Here is a 21,766-nt window from a genome sequence, read left to right on the forward strand (position 1 = left end):
ACAATCGCTTGAACCTAACAGGCGGAGTTCATAATGAGTCAAGATCCCACCACTGCACTCCAGCATGGATCACAGAGTAAGACTCCGTCACAAAACAAAAATTAAGAGAACCAAAGGAGCAGTTTTTTCCATTCTATCTCCAGTAAATACTAGTTAAATGAACTACCAACTGATGACAGACATCTGCCTCAAACTTAACTATGTAGATAAAAAAACTGATATAAAAAAGTTTAACACAGGTTTACATTAAAATTTAAATAACAATATGTCAAATTGTGACCGAAAACAATAAAATCTGTTAAACTAGCTAGCTAGCTAGTTCTGTACTATCATTGGAATTTCCTTTTAAAACCTACTATTTCATCTGACCGTAGCCAAAATGAAGCAAGTAATACAGTTTTGTTTTGAATCTATGTTAACAGTCCCATGAACACAATTAGGAGTCAAATTCTCTACTTTTCTGAAGAAAAATATTTCAAAATATTTCAGCCGGTGGGGCTTTTAGTTACAAAGAATGCTGCTCAGGCAGAAATGGACTCTCATTCACATCTGAGGAAGTAGTCCTTGCCTCAAAATGTTCGTAACATAGTTGGAATTCTTGATTTTGTGCTTAAAAATAAATCAACCAGCAAAATTTTTGTAGCTTGTGTTTTATTTCTAAACTGAAATCAATGATTTCTAATGTTATTTGCAAGCACTTGACCACAAACATGCTGTCTTAGTCTAGCATCAGTTTACCCGGATACTATCAACTGCAAGCACCACTCATTTAAAATATAAAACGACTAAATGGTAAACCAGTATGCTCATTTGCTCACCACCGGAGCTATACAAGGTATTCACCACATGGGGAAACTCTAACATAATTTTTAAAGAAAATATAATTCTGGTAATTAAGGGGGAAAAAATGGAAATAGGTTATTACCACATTGTTGGGTTAGCCTTGTCCAAAGATCACTGATATGGGTTGGGGAACACCACAAACATACCTACTACCAAAGAATAGGTAGCAATAGCTTCTATACTGAGCCAATGGCATCAATCAATAATTGGTTCTGTAATATTCTATCAGAAAGAATTACAAATATTAGTCTTTAGGGATATTTTTGTAAATTCTAAGCCATTTGATTGAAAATGGCTCCACGAAGAAAAAATACATTAAATGTACATACTTATTTTAAGAGGAATAAAATTTGACATCTTAATGAAATGTTGCATATTAAGGGAAAAAGTGGTGTGTCTTGATGGTTTCATTAGGAAACTATCTTAACACAAAACCAGACATTTCATGGGAAGACAATTTGAAAATGCACCTGAAAACTTTCTCAGTCAAAAAGAATCTAGTCTGTAACAGGCAGGTTGCTTGAGTCCTAGATCAATCATCAATTCCGAAACTTGACTGGATTCAAGACTGTTTTAAGAAAGGGAAAAAAAAAATCCCTGGCTTTTCTTCTTTATATGCCTCAGTCTCCCAAGTAGCTTGGATTACAGGTACACGATACCAAGCCAAGCTAGTTTTTGTAATTTTAGTAGAGATGGGATTTCACCATGTTAGCCAGGCTGGTCGTGAGCTCCTGGACCTCAAGTGATCCACCAGCCTCACCCTCCCAAAGTGCTGCAATTACAGGCATGAGCCACCGTGTGCAGCCACAAATAACTTTAACATTACTCATTTGTCATGGTATTCAACAATACACATACTCCCATATGTCAGTGTTGATCTTTACCAAAGATAAAATTTTAAACTGACAATGTGGTGCAATTTTATTTTTTAAAAAACTAAAATTGAGGCTGGGCATGGTAGCCCATGCCTGTAATCCCAGCACTTCCGGAGGCCGAGGCAGGTGGATTACCTGAGATCGTGAGTTAAGAGACTAACCTGGCCAACATGGTGAAACCCGGTTTCTAGTAAAATACAAAAAAATCAGCAGGGTGTGGTGGCATGCACCTGTAGTCCCAGCTACTCAGGAGGCTGAGGCACGAGAACTGCTTGAACCTGGGAAGCAGAGGTTACAGTAAGCCAAGATCGCACCACTGCATTCCAGCCTGGGAGACAAAGCGAAACTCTCAAGAAAAAAAAAAAAAAAAACTGAAATTGAGTCACATGCAGTGGCTCTCATGTATAATCCCAGCACTTTGGAAGGCCAAGGCAGGCAGATTGCTTGAGCCCAAGAGTTCAAGACCAGCCTGTGAGACAAAGAAAAAAAAATTGCTGGGAGCAGTGGCTCATGCCTGTAATCCCAGCACTTTGGGAGGCCGAGGAGGGCAGATCATGAGATCAGGAGTTCAAGAATAGCCTGGCTAATATGATGAAACCCCATCTCTACTAAAAATACAAATATTAGCTGGGCATGGTGGCACGTGCTTGTAATCCCAGCTACTTGGGAGGCTAAGGCAGGAGAATCTTCCAGGAGAACCCAGGAAGCAGAGGTTGCAGTAAGCCAAGACCGCGCCACTGCACTCCAGACTGGGAACAGAGCGAGACTCTTTCTCAAAAAGAAAAAAAAAAAGAAAAAGAAAAAGAAAGGGGAAAAAAAGTACATATTTTTAAAATTCTCATTTTATCAACATAGAAGAGTAAGAAGTTCTTTCACTTACAATAAAATTCCTTTTAAGGAACAGATATGATTGCTAGGGAACAGAGTGAAGGTGCATTTCAGAGAACTGGGAACTATTTCTATCTTGGTTATAGTTATGGTTATATGACTATGCATTTTGTAAATCAAATCTGATGTAGGAATTATACACCAAAAGGGTGAATTTTATTGTGTGTTTTCTATGCTGACTCCAATTTCTATCTTTCCATTCACTTGAAATCTGTGTAAGATTTCTGCCTTTAACAGTACCTACCTTTGTCAAAGGTCACCAATGACACCGCTAATTCAAAAAGACGTTTTCTAAATTCTCATACTACTTCAACTATTAGTGACATGAAAGACCTTGTTTGCCTTTCTACTCTTTTGACATATATTCATACAGCTTCCAAGATACTTCATGCTTCTCCCATTTTTTTCATTTTGGCATTTTCAATCTCCTTTGCTCATTTCTTCCTTACTGCCACATTCTTTAAAGGTCACAGTACCCCCAGAATCTCTCTTCTGTTTCCAATCATCCAGTATTGCGGTTTTATAAACTCTAAGCAGATGACTCCCTTAGAACCATATAAACAACTGCTTACTTAATATCTCTCCAAACGGATCAACTTTAACATGTCCACAACTGATCTATGATATCTGCTCCTCACCTTAGCTCCTCCCAATCACTGTCACTGTAAATTCCATAATTCCAGTTGTCCAGACAAAAACGCTGGCCACATCTGATTCCTCTCTCAAGCCTCACAACATAAGCAAATTTCTCAGCAACACCTTTAAAATCCATCTGCTTTTCATCACTCCCATTGCCATTTCTCTGGTCCCACCAAAAATCACTGCTTCTCTGATCAGCCACCCATTATCTTTCTCAGTAAGAGTGATCTTGTTAAAATATGAGTAAGACCCTCCCATTCTCTTCACAAAGCCCTCTAATAGCTTCCCATCTCATTCAAAGTAAAAGCTAAAGACATTATGCCTTATGCATCACGTGATGTCTTTAACCCAACCCCTTTTCTCTGAGGCCATCTATTTCTGTGTTTTTTTTTTTTTTTTTTTTTTTTTGGAGACAGAGTTTTGCTCTTGTTGTCCAAGCTGCAGTGCAATGGGCACAATCTCAGCTCACTGTAACCTCCACCTCCTGCATTCAAGTGATTCTCCTGCCTCAGCCTTGGACTACAGGCGCCCACCACCACACCCAACTAATTTTTTGTATTTTTGGTAGAAACGGGGTTTCACCATGTTAGCCAGGCTGGTCTTGAACTCCTGACCTCAGGTGATCCGCTCACCTCGGCCTCCCAAAGTGCTGGGATTACAGGTGTCAGCCACCACTCTCGGCCTCTATTTCTCATTATAGTATTCCTGCTATATACAATGCCTCACAGCAGGATCATAACAAATATTTGTTGAGTAAATAAATGAAGTTCCCAACTGACTTCTAGGAAATAATAATCCATAAATCACACAATCAACAACGTGTTAACAAACCGAACCCTATCTATGTAATAGCTGAAGAGCCAGGATTGGTGTTTTGATTTTCTAGCTTAATAAAGATCAAAGCAGGGGACTTCCCAATGAAAATCAGATAAAAGTTGAATATCATACTTTACCAAAAAATTCTATCTGTTTTCAAGGTATTTATTTAAAAAAAAAGAACCAGCTATTGGCCAGGCCCAGCGGCTAATACCAGCAGTTTGACACCAGCCTGGGCAACATGGTGAAACCCCGTCTCTACTAAAATACACAAAAAAAGTCAGGTATGGTGGCGCGCCGGTATTCCCAGGAACTCAGAAGAGGCTAAGGCAGGAGGATCCCTTGAAACCGGGAGGCAAAAGGTGCAGTGAGCTGAGATCGTGCTACTGCACTCCTGCCTCAGCGATAGAGCAAGATCCTGTCTCAAAAAAACAAAAAACATGCAAAAAACACAGCTATTGTGCCTGTGATGAATGTGAATTTGGAGGTGAAATCATATGCCTGCTGTAAGGACATCACAAACACCAGTTTATTTCTACAGATGACTTTCTCCTATTTACTCTTTCAACATTCGCTCTACAACTGCAGTCTGGGTTATTTCCTTCCTGAAGAGTAGGCTTTAGTCATTACATTTCTTATAACTTACACAACTCTAGACTTATTCTACCCAGTAAAACTGATTTTTGCAGCATTCTAGACCTGCACTATCCAATTCTATAGTCACTAGTCACATGTGGCCACTGAACTTAAATGTTCTACTGAACAGCAAGCAATGTTCTAGTTTGTTGCCTCCACAAACTTCCATCTACCGCTTATATGTAATTACCAGAGTCCAGTAATCTATAATTTACTATTACAAAACTCATAATCCTTAAAAACTCTACAAAACGACTTAGCACAAATGGATAGTTACATATCTCCTATAACTAGAGCAGGATGGTGGAATTATAAGAAACAGTTAAAATTTTCAAACAGTATCAGATGTTGTACTCAGAGTCTTGTTTCCAGAATATATAACGAATCCTACAACTAATTCTACAACCTAATACAAAAATGGGTAATAATCTGAATACATGTGTGGAAGAGTAAACAAATGGCTGGGCTGGGCACGGTGGCTCATGCCTGTAATCTCAGCACTTTGAGGCCGAGGCAGGCAGATCACGAGGTCAGGAGATCAAGACCATCCTGGCAAACATGGTGAAACCACGTCTCTACTAAAAAATACAAAAAAATTAGCCGGGCGTGGTGGCGGGCGCCTGTAGTCTCAGCTACTTGGTAGGCTGAGGCAGGAGAATGGTGTGAACTCAGGAGACGGGGCTCTTGAGATCACACCACTGCACTCCAGATTGAGTGACAGAGCGAGACTCCGTCTCAAAAAAAAAAAAAAAAAAAAGGCTGGAAAACACATGAAAAGACATTCAATATTTTTAAACAAAACGCAATTAAATCCTGACTGAGATACCACCACACTCTCACTAGACTAGAATGGATAAAAGCAAAAGACAGATATGAATGTAAGTGGAGCAACTGGAACCTTCCACATGACTGATGGGAATATAAAAGGGTACAGCCACTTTTAGCTGTTGGTCAGGTTGACCATATAATCACCATACAACCCAGCACTTCTCCTAGGTATATATACTCAAAAGAAATGAAAACACATGACCACACAAAAATTTGCATACCAATCTCCACTGGCAGAATTTGTTTTGTTTTTTTTTCCTGTACGGATTTGCCAATTTTAGGCATTCATATAAATGGAATCGTACAATGTGTGTCTTGTGACTGGCTTTGTCTGCTTAGAATATTTTCATGGTTCATCCGTGTTGTACCATGTATCAGTACTTCTTTCATTTTATGGTTACTACATTTTGTTTATTCTTTAGTCAGTTGATGGACATTTGAGTTTTTTTGGTACATCTTTAAAAATGCTGCTATGGCCGGGCCTAGTGGCTCCCGCCTGTAATCCCAGCACTTTGGGAGGCCCAGGCAGGCAGATCATGAGGTCAGGAGATCAAGACCATCCTGGCAAATACGGTGAAACTGCGTCTCTACTAAAAATAACAAAAAAATTAGCCGGGCCTTGTGGCAGGCGCCTGTAGTCCCAGCTACTGGGGAGGCTGAGGCAGGAGAATGGCGTGAACCAGGGAGGCAGAGCTTGCAGTGAGCCGAGATCACGCCACTGCACTCCAGCCTGGGCGACAGAGGGAGACTCCGTCTCAAAAAAAAACCAAAACCAAAACAAAAAACAAAAACACCAGCTGGGCGTGATGGCTCACGCCTGTAATCCTAGCACTTTGGGAGGCTGAGGCGGCCAGATCTCGAGGTCAGGTGTTCAAGACTAGCCTGCCCAACACGGTGAAGCCCCATCTCTACTAAAGATACACACACAAAAAAAGAGCCCGGCGTGGTGATGCATGCCTGTAATCCCAGCTACTCCGGAAGCTGAGGCAGAAGAATCACTTGAAACCAGGAGGCAGAGGTTGCACTGAGCCAAGATCTCACCATTGCAATCCAGCCTGGGAAACAGGGTGAGACTCCATCTCAAAAAGAAAAGCAACACCAAGGAGGCTAACAAAATCTACCTGAAGAATGCCCTCAAGAAGATTCATAAAACACCAGGATACCTTAGTGTTGGGTAAAAATGGAATCAAGACCACTCAACTCAGTCATACAGCAGATTGATTCAGACCCAAATGCCTCTCCTACAAAGAAATATCTCCCACCTACTAAACGAGTCTAGGACACAATAAGAAACTAATCTAAAAGGAATACTAAGAAATGAATATTTAGCAAAATTTAAGTCCAGCCAGATGCTATAGCTCATGCCTATAATCCCAGCACTTTTGGAGGCCAAGGTGGACACATCACTTGAGCTCAGGAGTTCAAGATGAGCCTGGGCAACATGACAAAACCTAATCTCTACTAAAAACACAAAAATTAGCCAGACATGGTGGCATGTGCCTGTAGTCCCAGCTACTCAGGAGGCTGAGGCAGGAGAATTGCTTGAACCCAGGAGACAGAGGTTGCAGTGAGCCGTGATGCGCCACTGCACTCGAGCCTGGGCAAGAGAGCCACATCAGGTCTCAAAAAACAAAAAACAAACAAAAAAGACTAATAACTGATTTGTTCCAAAAGTGTATACTAATCTATGTCACCATCTAAAATCCTTCTGGCACCTATATGTATGATACACAGGTTCCCAAAAGAAAGATATAATTAACAGTGGAGCTGTGAGCAAATCCAAAACTTCCAAGCCCAGAGTGCCCTCTCCACCTAAAATGACACCTCTGAGAGTCATCTGTTAGCTTTTCAAAGTAGCCTAGAAGTCTCCTGCTCTCTGAAACACATGCCTTTCAATGCAGAATGTCCCCAGTTTTCAAACTTCAAATAACCTAAGTATTTTGGCACTCTCTCCCTTCATACATATATATAAACAAACCCATCTCTCAGGTACAGTGTTACTCAAAAACATCTGAAAAATAGAAAAGGAGGTCAAAGTGTCTGCTAATCTAAACTCAGTAAGGTGAAGGTTCTCCTTCAATCCATATTGTTAATCCAAAGCCTCAGGCTTTGTGTGCCCAGAACAAAATTAGGGCTATTAACTATTAATAGTTGAAGAAATGATGGTTTGACAGTTGTCTTGAATTTCAATGGTTTCATTTCAACTAATTTTCTCTCTCTACCAAGATACATTCCTAGAAAAGTCAGGTAGAATAAAACCAGCAGCAAAATTGCTTGTCTCCTTGAAATTCTGACAGCACAAACTCTGTGAAACCTCCCTTCATGTAACCATTAATGGCATAATCTATCATCTAGTCACGAAGACAAAATCTCAGCTTTTGACTATTATTTTCCTACAAGCACCTACTTTCATACCTTTAGTCCAACCAATCACATCAAGACCAATCTACTTCAGAAATTCTCCCAACCTCCTCTCCATTCCAACATTTACAATGTTTACCATTTAACACATCTTTTTTCCTCTAGCCACAGGCCTGTTTCTAAAATATCATCTATAGGACACAATCCCAGAACATGTAATACAAAGCCCTTTACAACTAACATTCTTTACAATTTACTCTACAGCTGGCTGCTCCTCAAACACATCAAGGCCCCTCACAACTCAATCTTTGTTACATGTGTCATCTTGACCTGTCAGTTCTTGAAGATTTGTCTATTTCTAATGCACTGACATATTAATATATTTAGCCATGGAGCAATAACAGCACTCTGAAAACCTCTAAGAATTTCATACTCGTTACTTATATACTGTATTACTAGTCATGCACCACATACAAAATGTGCTAAGTTTAAAAAGTCCTCAGAAAGACCATTGAACTAAACCAGTCTTTTTGAACCAGGTTTCTTGCTCACCAAGTCTCCGCTGTCGTAATAAAGCCTGTTATCAAACCTGCCATTTATTGGCAGTTTCTATTTCGTGTTGCCCAAAGTTCTCCAAATAAGAATTAAAGAGGCCAGGAACGATGGCTCACATCTGTAATCCCAGCACTTTGGGAGGGCGAGGTGGGTAGATCACCTGAGGTCAGGAGTTTGAGACCAGTCTGGCCAACATGGTGAAACCCCGTCTCTACTAACAATACAAAAAAAAAAAAAAAATTAGCCACGCATGGTGGCAGGCACCTGTAACCCCAGCTAATTGGGAGGCCGATGATGCACAAGAATTACTTGAACCTGGGAGGTGGAGGTTGCAGTGAGCCGAGATCGAGCCACTGCACTCCAGCCTGGGCAATAGAGCAAGACTCTGTCTCAAAAAAAGGAAAAAAAAAAAAAAAAAAAGAGAGAGAGAGAGATGAGACGACTCAAGAAAAGAGCTGACAGTAAATCAGTCTCTGTGAAGGCTAGCAAGATGTCCCACAATGACTGAGAGTTCTTTTAATTCTAAAAGGTGTCCATCCTCAGGCGTAAGAGTTACCTTTTGAGGCTGGTAGCACCAGACGGGTTTCATCTATGTCTCTAACTGGCAAGTATCCTGATGTAGGTAGGGTCCACGAGATATGACAAAAAAGAATGACTGTCCATAAGTCAGTGATGTATCCTTTTTCAATTGTAATGTCGCATCCATTTTCAATCAAAACGTCATTCACATACCATAAAATTCACCATTTAAAAGGGTGCCACTCCGTGGTTTTTATTAGTTCTGCAATATCACCACTATCTAATTTGAGAACAATTTCATGGGTGATCAATTATAAGGGAAAGTGGGGTTCCAATTTATTACAATCTGAAGAAAATACATCTAGTTTATATCTAGATATAGTTTTAGTATGAAAACACTGCAGTATTTGTGGCACAAATCAGAAAACACATATAGATCAAGACTTTTATGAGAATTTTTTAAATAATTATAAGAATAGTGCCAGGTTCGGCCAGGTGCAGTGGCTCATACCTGTAATCCCAGCACTTTGGGAGGCCAAGGTGGATGGATCATGAAGTCAGGTGAGGTGTTTGAGACCAGTCTGGCCAACATACTGAAACCCCATGTCTACGAAAAATACAAAAAATCAGCTGGGTGTGGTGGTGTGCACCTGTAATCCCAGCTACTCAGGAGGCCGAGGCAGGAGAATCGTGAGGACCTGGGAGGCGGAGGTTGCAGTGAACCGAGATCCGCACCACTGCACTCCAGCCCGGGAGACAGCACGAGACTCGTTTCCGAAAGAAAAAAAAAAAAAAAAGAATAGTACCAGGGTAGCTGTTGACGAACATCAATTTCATGTATATGCCAGCCTACCTAAGGACTTAAAGATTTTTAGAGTACTTCCCAATCTCACTTAATTCAACAACTACAGCTTTGAATACTTGTGCATTCCCAACATTGTGATAAAAATTCACTTTTATTACAACACCTTTCGCAAAACAAAACCAGCGCCTTCAAATGAATATTAAAAGAGGGCCAGGCGCAGTGGTTCACACATGTCATCTCAGCACTTTGCGTGGCCAAGGCAGGGAGATCCCTTGAGCTCAGGCGGGTGGACCACCTGAGGTCAAGAGGTCAAAACCGGCCTGGCCAACGTGGACAAACACTGTCTCTACTGAAAATACAAAAATTAGTTGTGTGTGGTGGTGCACACCTGTTATCCCAGCTACCTGGGAGACTGAAGCAGGAGAGTCGCCTGAACCCAGGAGGCAGAGGTTGCAGTAAGCCAAGACCAACCCACTGCACTCCAGCCTGAGTGCCAGAAAAGACTCCATCTCAAAAAAAAAAAAAAAAAAAAAAAGGGGGGGGGACAGTGATTTTTTACTCCGATTTACATATGAAGACCCAGAGCTTTCACTCAGAGCCAATTTCCCATCTTCTTTGATTAAACAATTTAACATAGTCAATGCAGTATCGCTGTTACCATTTAAAATAAAAATCTAAACCTTATGATAATGAATCTTCAGAATGACTTCTTAGAAGATATTAATACCATTTTTCTAAGTTGTTATTCCACCAGGTCATACCCAACCTATTTCCCAGGTCCAAATTGACCTAACATTTTCCAAACCAGCAAAAAACTCCTGTATCTGCCCCTCTCCCCACTAAACAAACACTCCTCCTCCTTTCACCTTCATTAACGTCTATCATATAAGACACACACTCAATTCCTCAATTCTCCAACCCAACTTGAGTAAGTTCCCATCATGTGGACACCTCCTAAAATTCATTTTCCCAACAAAGATCTCAGTACTCTAAAAGTCAGCTCTTTGCCAGCTATTACCTAGTTGCTCCACTAGTTATCAGTAATCATTATCTACTGGCTGACGTTAGAACAATAGAAGACATTACTTTTCACTGACAATAATATGCAGCAATATATCCGACAGTAACTACTAGTATCGGCTGGTGCAAAAATAATTGCGGTTTTGCTTTTTACCGTTCAAAGAAATGTCAAAAACGGAATTACTTTTGCTCAAACCTAATATATTGTTGTCTATTGAAAATCTGAAGAGGCCACCAATTTCTGTGAAGATGTTTCTGCAAACGTGATTTCTTTAGATTCTCTGCAATATATATCTCATTGTCTCAACTAATGTTTTCCAAATTCCCTGATCAAATTTTCAAATTTCCCCATTCACAATGTGCCTTGCCAAGAAAAGACTTTTTAATGAGAACTATTTTCAAGAAGACTGTCACTGTATACTGCTAAAACTTGATACACTCATAAAAAACATCAACTAAGAGTCCATGACATCCCTGAAATTATACCAACAAAAGTGTGAGTTTATTAAACTGGTCTGAATTGAGCCATGACAAAGAAATAGGATAATAATACACAGAAACACAACCACGTCCTTCATCTTTTATTAATGATTCTCAACTCTGACTGGACAAAAGAACACATAGAAAGCACTGAAAAATATACTAGTACTTAAGAAAGTCTGCATAAGACCAGTTGTATAAGAATCCCTATAGGAGAAGCTGGCATGAGTATATTTTAAATGTGGTCAAGCAATTACCATGTGCAGAAAGGGTTAAAGGGCAGATGCTTCAGACAAACTCACTGGGTTTCAGTGCCTTCAAGACACCTGACCAATAATTAACCCATCTATGCCTAATGTTCCATTACTGGAATGCTAAGCCTGTCGGAGTTATTTATATCCTACTGCATTAGGTCACTACCAAGGTCTGATTGCAAAAATTCAAAAAATTGCAATTTCAGGAATAAATGGGCTAAGTTCACTAGTAACGTCCTGATTTATTTTCAACTGGAAGTTCTCCATTGATTTTTATTTTATTTTATTTTTTGAGAAGGAGTCTCACTCTGTCACCCAGGCTGGAGTGCAGTGGCGCGATCTCAACTCACTGAAACCTCCACCTCCCGGGATCAAGCAATTCTCCTACATCATCCTCCTGAGTAGCTGGGACTACAGGGGCGTGCCACCACGCCCAGCTAATTTTTGTATTTTTTAGTAGAGACGGGGTTCCACCATATTGCCCAGGCTGGTCTTGAACTCCTGACCTCGTGATCCACCTGCCTTGGCCTCACAAAGTGCTGAGATTACAGGTGTGAGTCACCGTGCCCAGCTGATTTTTATTTTTTAAGAATTTCAAAAATTTCAACAAAAATAAAAATAAAGAATTACAGAACTCCTTAGTTTTCAAAATGTTCACACATAACTGTAAAAATCTGAGGAAAGGGCTGGACACAGTGGCTCACACCTGTAATCCCAGCACTTTGGGAGGCCAAGGCGAGTAGATCACCTCAGTTCAGGAGTTCGAGACCAGCCTGGCCAACATGGTGAAACCCAGCCTCTACTAAAAATACAAAAATTAGCCGGGAGTGGTGGTGCATGCCTGTAACCCCAGCTTCTTGGGAGGCTGAGGCAGGAGAATTGCTTCAACCAAAGAGGCGTATGTTGCAGTGAGCCAAAATCACGCCACTTCACTCCAGCCTGGTGACGAGAGCAAGATTCTGTATTTAAAAAAAAAAAAAAAATCAGGCCAGGCGTGGTGGCTCACGCCTGTAATCCCAGCACTTTGGGAGGCCAAGACGGACGGATCATGAGGTCAGGAGATCGAGATCATCCTGGCTAACACGATGAAGCCCCGTCTCTACTAAAAATACAAAAAATTAGCCGGGTGTGGTGGCAGGCGCCTGTAGTCCCAGCTACTCAGGAGGCTGTGCCAGGAGGCGCAGCTTGCAGTGAGCCAAGATTGCGCCACTGCACTCCAGGATGGGCAACAGAGCGAGACTCTGTCTCAAAAAAAAAAAGAAAAAAAAATCTGAGGAAACCGCTAATGTCAAATGAAAAAAAACATTTTGATGATGCATTAATGATGCTCAACCACACCATTTTATTATGGCATTCAAGGCCCTTTACAATCTGGATTTGAATTCTTTTTCGGGCCTTACTCTTCTGGCCTTCTAATGACTACGTACCATATTCTGTGAGGTTATTTCTCAAACAGACAGTCTATACTTTCATGTCTGACACTTTCAGTGTATACTTTAACGGCTGACTTGATTCCTTTACAACTCCCATGCATGACTGATTAACTCAGTTCAAATGTTAAGCATTCCCCAATCAGTAATTTTTATTCCAAAATCAGACTGAATTGTTATATACAGTAATAACATTAAAATACTAATGACTGGAATACTGGCATTCTAAGACAAATAGTATATAAAGTAATATGCTTTATATGTTGCATGTTTAAAGTCTATTGCATACAAGTTTGCTCCATATACTTACATATACTGCATGAGTTTGAACGCGACATTCCAAATAAGTCTTAACATTTCCTTCATATTAACTGAGACTGATGTTATCAGAATGTCAATGTGGTAACACTCTTAAGCACATCATCCTATTTCCTGTTAAGTATTTGCTATCAACAGTTCTAAATCTGTTACCCAAAGCCACCCATAACCCAGTCCCTAGTCACCACACTCAGCGAATTATTTTGTATTTTTAGTAGAAACGGGTTTCACCACGTTAGCCAGGGATTACGAAATAATGCATTAAAATCAGTATCACCCTACCTAATAATCTACTTAATGATTTAGAAAAAGGTGTTTTTTTGTTTTGGAGTTAAGGGAGTATGTTTGAAAACATCTTTGATGTTCATCACCACAAACCAGAAAAACGAAATGGTTCTCACTAAATAGCTGTTTAGTAGAAATACAAAACATTTTAACATACCTATCATAATAGTCCCGTTGAAAGTCATAGTCCAAGTCAAAAGAGGAGCTGAAAAATAAATACCGAAAAGGGTTAATTTGGAAATGTTTCTACTAATTCACAATGTCAGGTGAGGGGAGAACCATGCCAAATAAACCACAACAAATAGATCAACAAGATTAGCACTGAATGATCCCCAATCATTCATACAATAAATCACTCAATTCCAATCACCTTAGACCACTGGAAATGTAGCGGTCAAATTGGAAATTCAGGTTAAAATTCGCTAAGATTTCCACATACGACATAGCTAAACTAAACACTGAAAAACAGAATGGTAAACTAAGCATTCTTATACCACACTTCTACCCTCTCTTACTCTCTAGTGTCTTAGAAGCTCAACGATCCTGTAGAAGTATTTCAGGTTATGCTATAAATATCAAACTACTCTTTAATATCAATAGCAAAAACCTCAGGGATTTTTAATTCTCTAGAAATTTTCTCTAGGGCAAAAAAGAGACATATTAACACAAAAATAATAAAACCTTATTTATAGACAGATAAAACACAGTACCCTTAACCCTCCCCACACCCAGAAAACAGAAAGAGAAGATGCCCACTGATGGACACAATGCAGTTATAAATAATAAAGTTCCGGACCTGAGTAGAGGGGACGGAGAAGGGTGTTCTGTTACTGACCCGTACATCTCCGCTGCAGATCGTTTCACACCTGCTTTTCCTCGGTTCACTTTTGGCTCTGCAGCCAGGTTAATATCTGAAAAACAAAAGTAAAAATGTTAATGACAACTTTGTATCCGGGTAAAACAAACTACAAAGTTTATTTTTTTTATTTTTGAGACATAGTTTCGCTTTCTCGCTCAGGCTGGAGTGCAGTGGTGTCACCTCGGCTCACTGAAACCTCTACCTCCCGGTTCAAGCGATTCTCCTGCCTCAGCCTCGAGAGTAACTGTCACTACAGGCAGGCACCACCATGCCCAGCTAATACAAACTACGAAGTTTAGAAAATCACAGACACATAAATTAGAAAATATGGAACAAAACAACTCATCTTTCCTTAAGACACTGTCTCACTGTCATACAAGCTGGAGTGCAGTGATGCAATAATGGCTCAATACAGCCTAGACCTCCGAAGCTCAGGTGATCCTCCCACCCAAGTAGCAGGGACCACCACGCCTGGTTAATTTTTCTATTTTTCGTAGGGACGAACTCTTGGGGTCACGTGATCTGCCTTGACCTCCCAAAGTGCTGGAATCACAGGTGTGAGCTATCAAGCTCAGCTTCATCTCTCCTTTTAATATTAAAAAGGCTCACAAATTTTTACAAGGCTAAGACTTCATCTTCCGTTTCTTTGTAGTCTGTTCTTTACCATTCAAGTGTTCCTGAGACTAACATTAAGTCTGTCTTTGGTACTCTCCACCCTCAGATACCACTTCAACTCAACTCTCCCCATTCAAGGTACTGACCGTTCACTCAGTTACTATTACAAGAGAAAACTATCACTGGTTGCCTTTCCAAGAATGGTTCAGTTCATTCCGAATTATTACAAATATATTAGAATGAAATATATTAAAATATATGCCATTCACAAATTAACACAGTGAAGTGTGACAACCTCAAATCATCCTCAAAGGCAACTTCAGATTTTCTTTATAAGTAAGGATTAGCTGTTCTACACGTAAAATATCCTGGGTTAACGACTGCTTTCTGAATAATTGATCAATTGCTTAAACAACCTTTACACACACCAAAAAAAAAAATAAAAGAGCAAAGGGAAACAACCCTGGTTTTCAAATACAATTTGTAACACGTATGCCCAGCTACCTACCCTGCCACCCACTGCCTACCAAACAAGAATTTATCTTCTCCTTGTTCTAAAAAGCCCATGTCAAAAAGCCAAAAACTCTCTAAAATTCAGTTTACCTTCCCAGTCATGCTACAGCACTCGAGTCAACAGTAACTCCATTTTCATATATACTGCTTTTATTAAAATGAGCTTCATTTTAATATACAAATGCCCCAAAATATACAAATTCCATATTCCACCTCAAACCATTAACTAGATGAGTGTGGGTATTTTTTTAGACAGAGTCTTGCCCCATTGCCCAGGCTGGAGTGCAATCACGGCTCACTGTAACCTCCACCTCCCGGGTTCAAGCAATTCTCCTGCCTCAGCCTCCTGAGCGGCTGGGATTACCGGTACCCAGAACCACAGCCTGCTAATTTTTTGTACTTTTAATAGAGATGGCTTTTCACGGTGTTAGCCAGGATGGTCTCCATCTCCTGACCTCATGACCTGCCCAACTCAAGCCTCCCAAAGTGCTGGAATTACAGGCATGAGCCACCGAACCTGGCCAAATGTGGATATCTTAAACTTAATCCTATTCATCTTCCCTTTTTATACAAAAGCAGCTCATCAAATGACCAACTGAAAACTGACTGAGGCCAGGTCCAATGGCTCACGCCTGTAATCCCAGCACTTTGGGAGGCCGAAGCGGGAGGATCACCTGAGGTCAAGAGTTGAAGACCAGCCTGGCCAACATGGTGAAACCTCACCTCTACTAAAAAATACAAAAATTAGCCAGCTGTGGTGGCACATGCCTGTAGTACCAGCTACTCAGGAGGCTGAAACAGGACAATCGCTTGAACCCGGGAGGCTGAGGTTACAATTAGCCAAGACTGCACTACTGCACACAATCCTGGACAACACAGCTAGACTCTGTCTCAAAAAAAAAAAAAGGACTGAATATATTGTCTATTTGCTGAACACCATTACATGAATAACCTACAGGTTTTGGTACATTAATCTCATTTACAATTCTGACTTTGAAACCATATAGTGTTTCAAAACTAAAGAGAATTAAATTTCTGAAAAAGCAATCCAGTAAGATGTAAAAACAATGAAATAGACCCAAATTATGTATCTGGTTGGTTACATAACATTATCAAAGAATTGTTTCACACAACTCTAACCTACCATGCTTTGAGTTACATAGTAGAATGTATACAAAGAATAAACCAAATCATAAATATAAAATTAAAAATAATCATCTTAACTTTGTAAAAACAAAGGTATGATAATTTTGAAACTGAGGCACAAAGTACACATAAAATGAGAAGTTAAAACAGACATCTAGTACAACTAATAAAATAAACGTGGACACTGGATTCTGGCTTGAATAAACCAAATCATAGGTAATAAGTACTCTGAGGTGTCATTACATTTTAAAAGACAAGAAAATCTAAGACTGAGCCAAACTGCAGTCGGCCCAATGGATGGAGTGAAACCCCAATGAGGAGACAAGCAATCAACAACACTAGAGGGCTCCTCCAGTCTGCTGTGGGCAGGACTTAACCATTTAGGCAACGTTTTTACATTGTGAAGTGTCATTCCCAGCTCCCCCTACTCACGATTGCCAAATGAGAGTTGTCCTAGCTCTACTACACAAAATGGTACAATGAAGAATATCCTTTACTTAGCCAAATTATAACTATAAGCCTAATGTATTTTTATTAGGCTAAACAGTCGCAATATCCAGAATATCTCATGCTGTCAGTTTTACAGACATAAAGACAAAAAAAAAAAAAAAAACGTGAATAGAAAAACTCAGGCCTGAATTAGATCATCAATGAAAAAATTCACTTACCTAAAACCTGGCCAGCAATCATTCTGCCATCCTCTCCTGCTACAGCAGCCCGGGCATTTCTCTCATTAACATACTGAACGAAGGCAAAGCCCTTATGAACAGAGCAGCCCACAATTTTGCCATACTTCGAAAAGATTGCCTCCACATCAGATTTCTTGACCACAAGAGTGTTGAGATTCCCAATGAATACACGGGAGTTCATGGAGCGAGGATCTGTCTTGTTGGTAACGTTGCTGGCCATTGTGTTTGATGGTAAGGTTTCTCACAAAGCCGAAAACTGTAAAGTAAAAAAAAGTATACAGGTGAACAGATGCTAAAAACAATATTCCTTGATAAAACATTCTCCACTCTCACTCTGAATCACTGTTAACTGCCCAGAGTATCAGGCAACTTAAAGGGACTCACAGCATTAAGTATGTATTTGCTAATAATTTCAGAGACTCCAGCCTCTGAATATACTCTAGAAAGTCAACTTCTTCCTCTTCCATTCTATTTCAGCAGCACTAAACTCTAAATTCTCAGGAAAAAAAAATTCTCCCTGGCAGATCATTGGCAATATAATTTCCTTGGACATAATTCCAAGTGGCCCTCCTCTAAGTACTCAAGCAAATTAGAATTGCCTAAATTCTCTGACACCAGTTTCTGCTGTTTTTCACATTACAGGTCATGCTAACTATTCCCTGCCATCAATAATCTTGATTCACGTTGCTTTTATTGAGTTTCACCGGTTCTGTATATATACACACAGCATAGCAAACGTCAAATTCTGTCCCAAGCCATTCATTAGCTAGATTAATATGGACAGCTTACACTTACCCATTAAGTATAACTTTCTTCAAAAGGCAATAAATAGAATCAATTCATTTACACTGGAAACACCTATTTCCAGATACTTCAATTAATCTGCAGTATGCTTTAGATACATAAGTATCAATACCATCTTTTTACAGACTGCAATGACTCCAAGGCTACTTTTTATATAACCTAAAATATAGGACATTTAATAATATCGGATGGTGATGATGATAAAACTAGCCAGTGGAACACAGCATGAATCAACTTAAAGATTGGGGAATTAAAGAAAAATACACAACTTTCCACGCATTATTTAAAACCAAAAATTATCTGTCTTTATGTATGTGATGGAGGCTCAATCCTACCATAACCATATGCAGATTCACAATACCATCTCAGGTCCCGTAAAGCGAAAATGTTTTATTTCATTCTTTTGGCATTTTGTTTCCTGCCTCTTCCCACTCCAACCCCCAATCTTGAACAAGATTTAAAAACATTCTTCATCCCTTTGAAAGGTACTGATAAATCTCAAAAGATTCCAGTATTTGTTATTCTTCCAATCCTCAAGTGAATCATGACAAACTAGTTCTCACGGATGATGTAAAAAAGTCTAATGTATACATATATGTACATAAAAACAGGTAGTTTAACACCATTTCATATATACATGACTCCTATCATTCTGATGCTTAATACAGTCATTTAACAGGCAGTACTGACTTAAAAGCTCAAACAAAACTTCACTTCCTTCCAAATCTTTCTGAAATTCAAAAGTCTGTCTTTGTTACTTTCTAAAGTATATCTTTACAAAAACTTCTTAATATTTTAACACTAAGCAATAAAAATTAACAAACAGTAGCCATTGAAATCCACCAACAGCCTTTCAGCTATTAAGTATGCCAGAAAGTCTGAGGACACTAAAAAGAGGAATTAAAACAAAAATCTGCATTGAGGCCTAACTGGTTTCAGATACTACTGCTGGTTATTAAGATTTCCTATTATTACAAGTGGAGGTATAATCTGGTTTTAAGCAACTATTTTTCACAAATAGGTTTATCAATAGAAAATATAATCTCCATAGGTTTAATGAGAAGAAATTACCAGGGGTGAGGGGCTCCGTAAGCCAACACAATACTGAACATAAGGGAAAAAACCCATCAAACCACAGTCCAATGTTCCAAATGGACATTTGCAGAAAAATACAGATGTGATTGAAAGGGGTACCCTTTGGAATAAGACAGAAATGGATTTAAATGACCATTTTCTCAATTTTCACAAGTCTTGAGTACATAGCTAGTATTATTTTCACAAGTCTGAGTACATAGCTAGTACTAATCAAGATGCAAGGAATTCATACCCCACGGCATTTTTCATGTGTATCAGGCCTTAATTCTCTCAAAGATCCACAAAGGAAAAACTCAGTAGAAAAGCATCCAGGCATACAAAGATGCTAGCAATGGTTGTTATGAGTTTAAGGATATGATTTCTCATTTTCTTTATGGTCTGGTTATTAAATTTGCTACAAAAATCATCAACTACTTATTTTTAAAATACAATAATCCCAACTTCCAAAGTTTGCCTAAAATTAATAAAATACCCATACTTACTATGAGGACTTAAATTCAAGATGGAGGCAACAGTAAAGACAGATGTACTCACAAAAACGGATTAATTCCACTCTTAGTAACGTGTCCTCCTAAGGAATGAACAGTCACTACAAATTCATTCATTTTGGGGGTCAAATATTTACTAACCATGTGCTGAGTACCACATTTCAGGGAAAATCCAGGGCACAAATAGTAACAAAGACTGTCCTGAGAGCTTCCTTAAATTCCAGTGGTATTGCTACTTCAAATTTTATGGAAGAGGTACATTTCCTGAAGTTTTAGAAATAACCAAATGATGTCAAGTCACGCTTCATTCTACTTCAAAATTTTAAAGTATCATACAGGTGAAATTTCCATAAAGGGAGGACGATACTGTAACACAAAGAAACTACTGGAAAAGAACTGGGATTCTTGGAAGGGGGCAGCAAGAGCAGAGTAGTTTTTGAATCTCTGACTCCCAAAATAAGACTCAAGATGGCAAAATCACTATCCTACAGACAGCATTTAAATCAAAATTCCAAAATGCAAGGCAGTAAAGGCAAGCCAGCATATATGGTTTCACTGACTGTGGAAGAAATAAAAGGTAAGCAACTTGGAGAATAATAGACTTAGAAATACAAGAATACCAAAATAACCAGCAGTTATTTATTGAAAAGCAACAGGAACGAAATTTTAGAAAAGCAGTTAAAACTTAGAAGTTTCACCTGCTCCAATAGTGGGTGAGCACAAGGGACTTCAATAAAAATGTGTTAAGGTGCAAGAGCAGTTGCGTCCCTGTAAAGTCTCATAAGTAAACAAACCCTATGTGGTTGATTCCACTGCCAATCCCCCTTCCTCTCACCAAAAGGTAACAACCATTATGACTTTACTAGCACTTTCTCACTTTTAAAATAATTCTAATGCCTAAATGCATAACTATAGACATTCTAGTCTTCCCAGAAAAATAAACGTGATGCATTTAAAGCATTTTTGTAGGTAAGTTCCGCTTCTATTGCATTAGGTTAAAATTTATCTGTTTAAGAATCCACAGTATTAACCTGTAGTTTCCCAGTCTGTATTTTCCAGGATTGATACTCTCAGAACAATTCCACATATTCTTCTGTAACTCCTGAAAGCAGCAGCTGGGACCAAAGGCTTACTCAGCCTCATCTGCAATATTTTGTCAAGACTACCTCGCCCTACAAGTGGCAATACCTTTTTGTGGTGTTATTGATGCTTAAACAATACCATTTCTCTCTAGGTAGTATGGTGTGGTTTCTCGAGCACCACTTTTAACATGTTACGCAGACTGTTGTTAGAAATCCTAAGAACAGTCCCTCAGTTCTTTCATGTAACAGGTTGTCAGCATCCTTTTATAGTAGTACAATAGTTTAGATAAGTAAAACAAACTCCTTGATCACTTTTTTTTTTTTAATTTTTTTGAGTTGGAGTTTCACTCGTTGCCAAGGATGGAGTGCAATGGAGCAATCTTGGCTCACTGCAACCTACGCCTCCCTGTTCCAAGTGATTCTCCTGCCTCAGCCTCCCCAGTAGCTGGGATTACAGGCATGCGCCACCAAGCCCGGCTAATTTTGTATTTTTAGCAAAGACCAGGTTTCTCCATGTTGGTCAGGGTGATCTTGAACTTCTGACCTCAGGTGATCCGCCTGCCTCAGCCTCCCAAAGTGCTGGGATTACAGGTGAAAGCCACTGCACTCGGCCCTGATCCCATTTTCTTGCCTTGTTACTCCCTTTACATCTGGAAGGTGTAAAAACCACTTGTAGAATGAATAGGTCTACTTTTGCTTTTTGCCTCATACAGATCTAAATTACTTGGTCATATTCTATATGAATTTTTATAACCGAGTTCTAACAACTAACAACCCAATAGTAATAAATGTCCAGCAATAATCGTCTTTTAAAAATACAACTTCAAGTGATGTGCAAATTATAATTTGAGTCAAAAAAACAGTATCTGAAAACGTACAATACATAGGAGACATAAATGAACTACATAAAAATCATTTAAGAA

General features: G+C 39.3%; 1 protein-coding gene across 17 annotated transcripts in view; it reads right to left on the bottom strand.

Moving 5' to 3' along the window:
- HNRNPC (heterogeneous nuclear ribonucleoprotein C) overlaps positions 1–21,766 on the bottom strand; it is a 60,092-nt gene that overhangs the window by 6,054 nt on the left and 32,272 nt on the right. For 10 of the 17 annotated variants that reach the window (XM_054665734.2, XM_009427373.4, XM_024348580.3 and 7 more), the window contains 3 exon segments: positions 17,354–17,630; positions 14,388–14,463; positions 13,710–13,757 (listed from right to left, as the gene is read on the bottom strand). In XM_054665734.2, coding sequence (XP_054521709.1) covers positions 13,710–13,757; positions 14,388–14,463; positions 17,354–17,594 — 365 coding nt within the window. In that variant the 5' untranslated portion in view covers positions 17,595–17,630. 17 annotated transcript variants of the gene reach the window in all.

The sequence above is a fragment of the Pan troglodytes genome, chromosome 15, assembly GCF_028858775.2.
Source record: "Pan troglodytes isolate AG18354 chromosome 15, NHGRI_mPanTro3-v2.0_pri, whole genome shotgun sequence".
Classification (NCBI taxonomy): Eukaryota; Metazoa; Chordata; class Mammalia; order Primates; family Hominidae; genus Pan; species Pan troglodytes.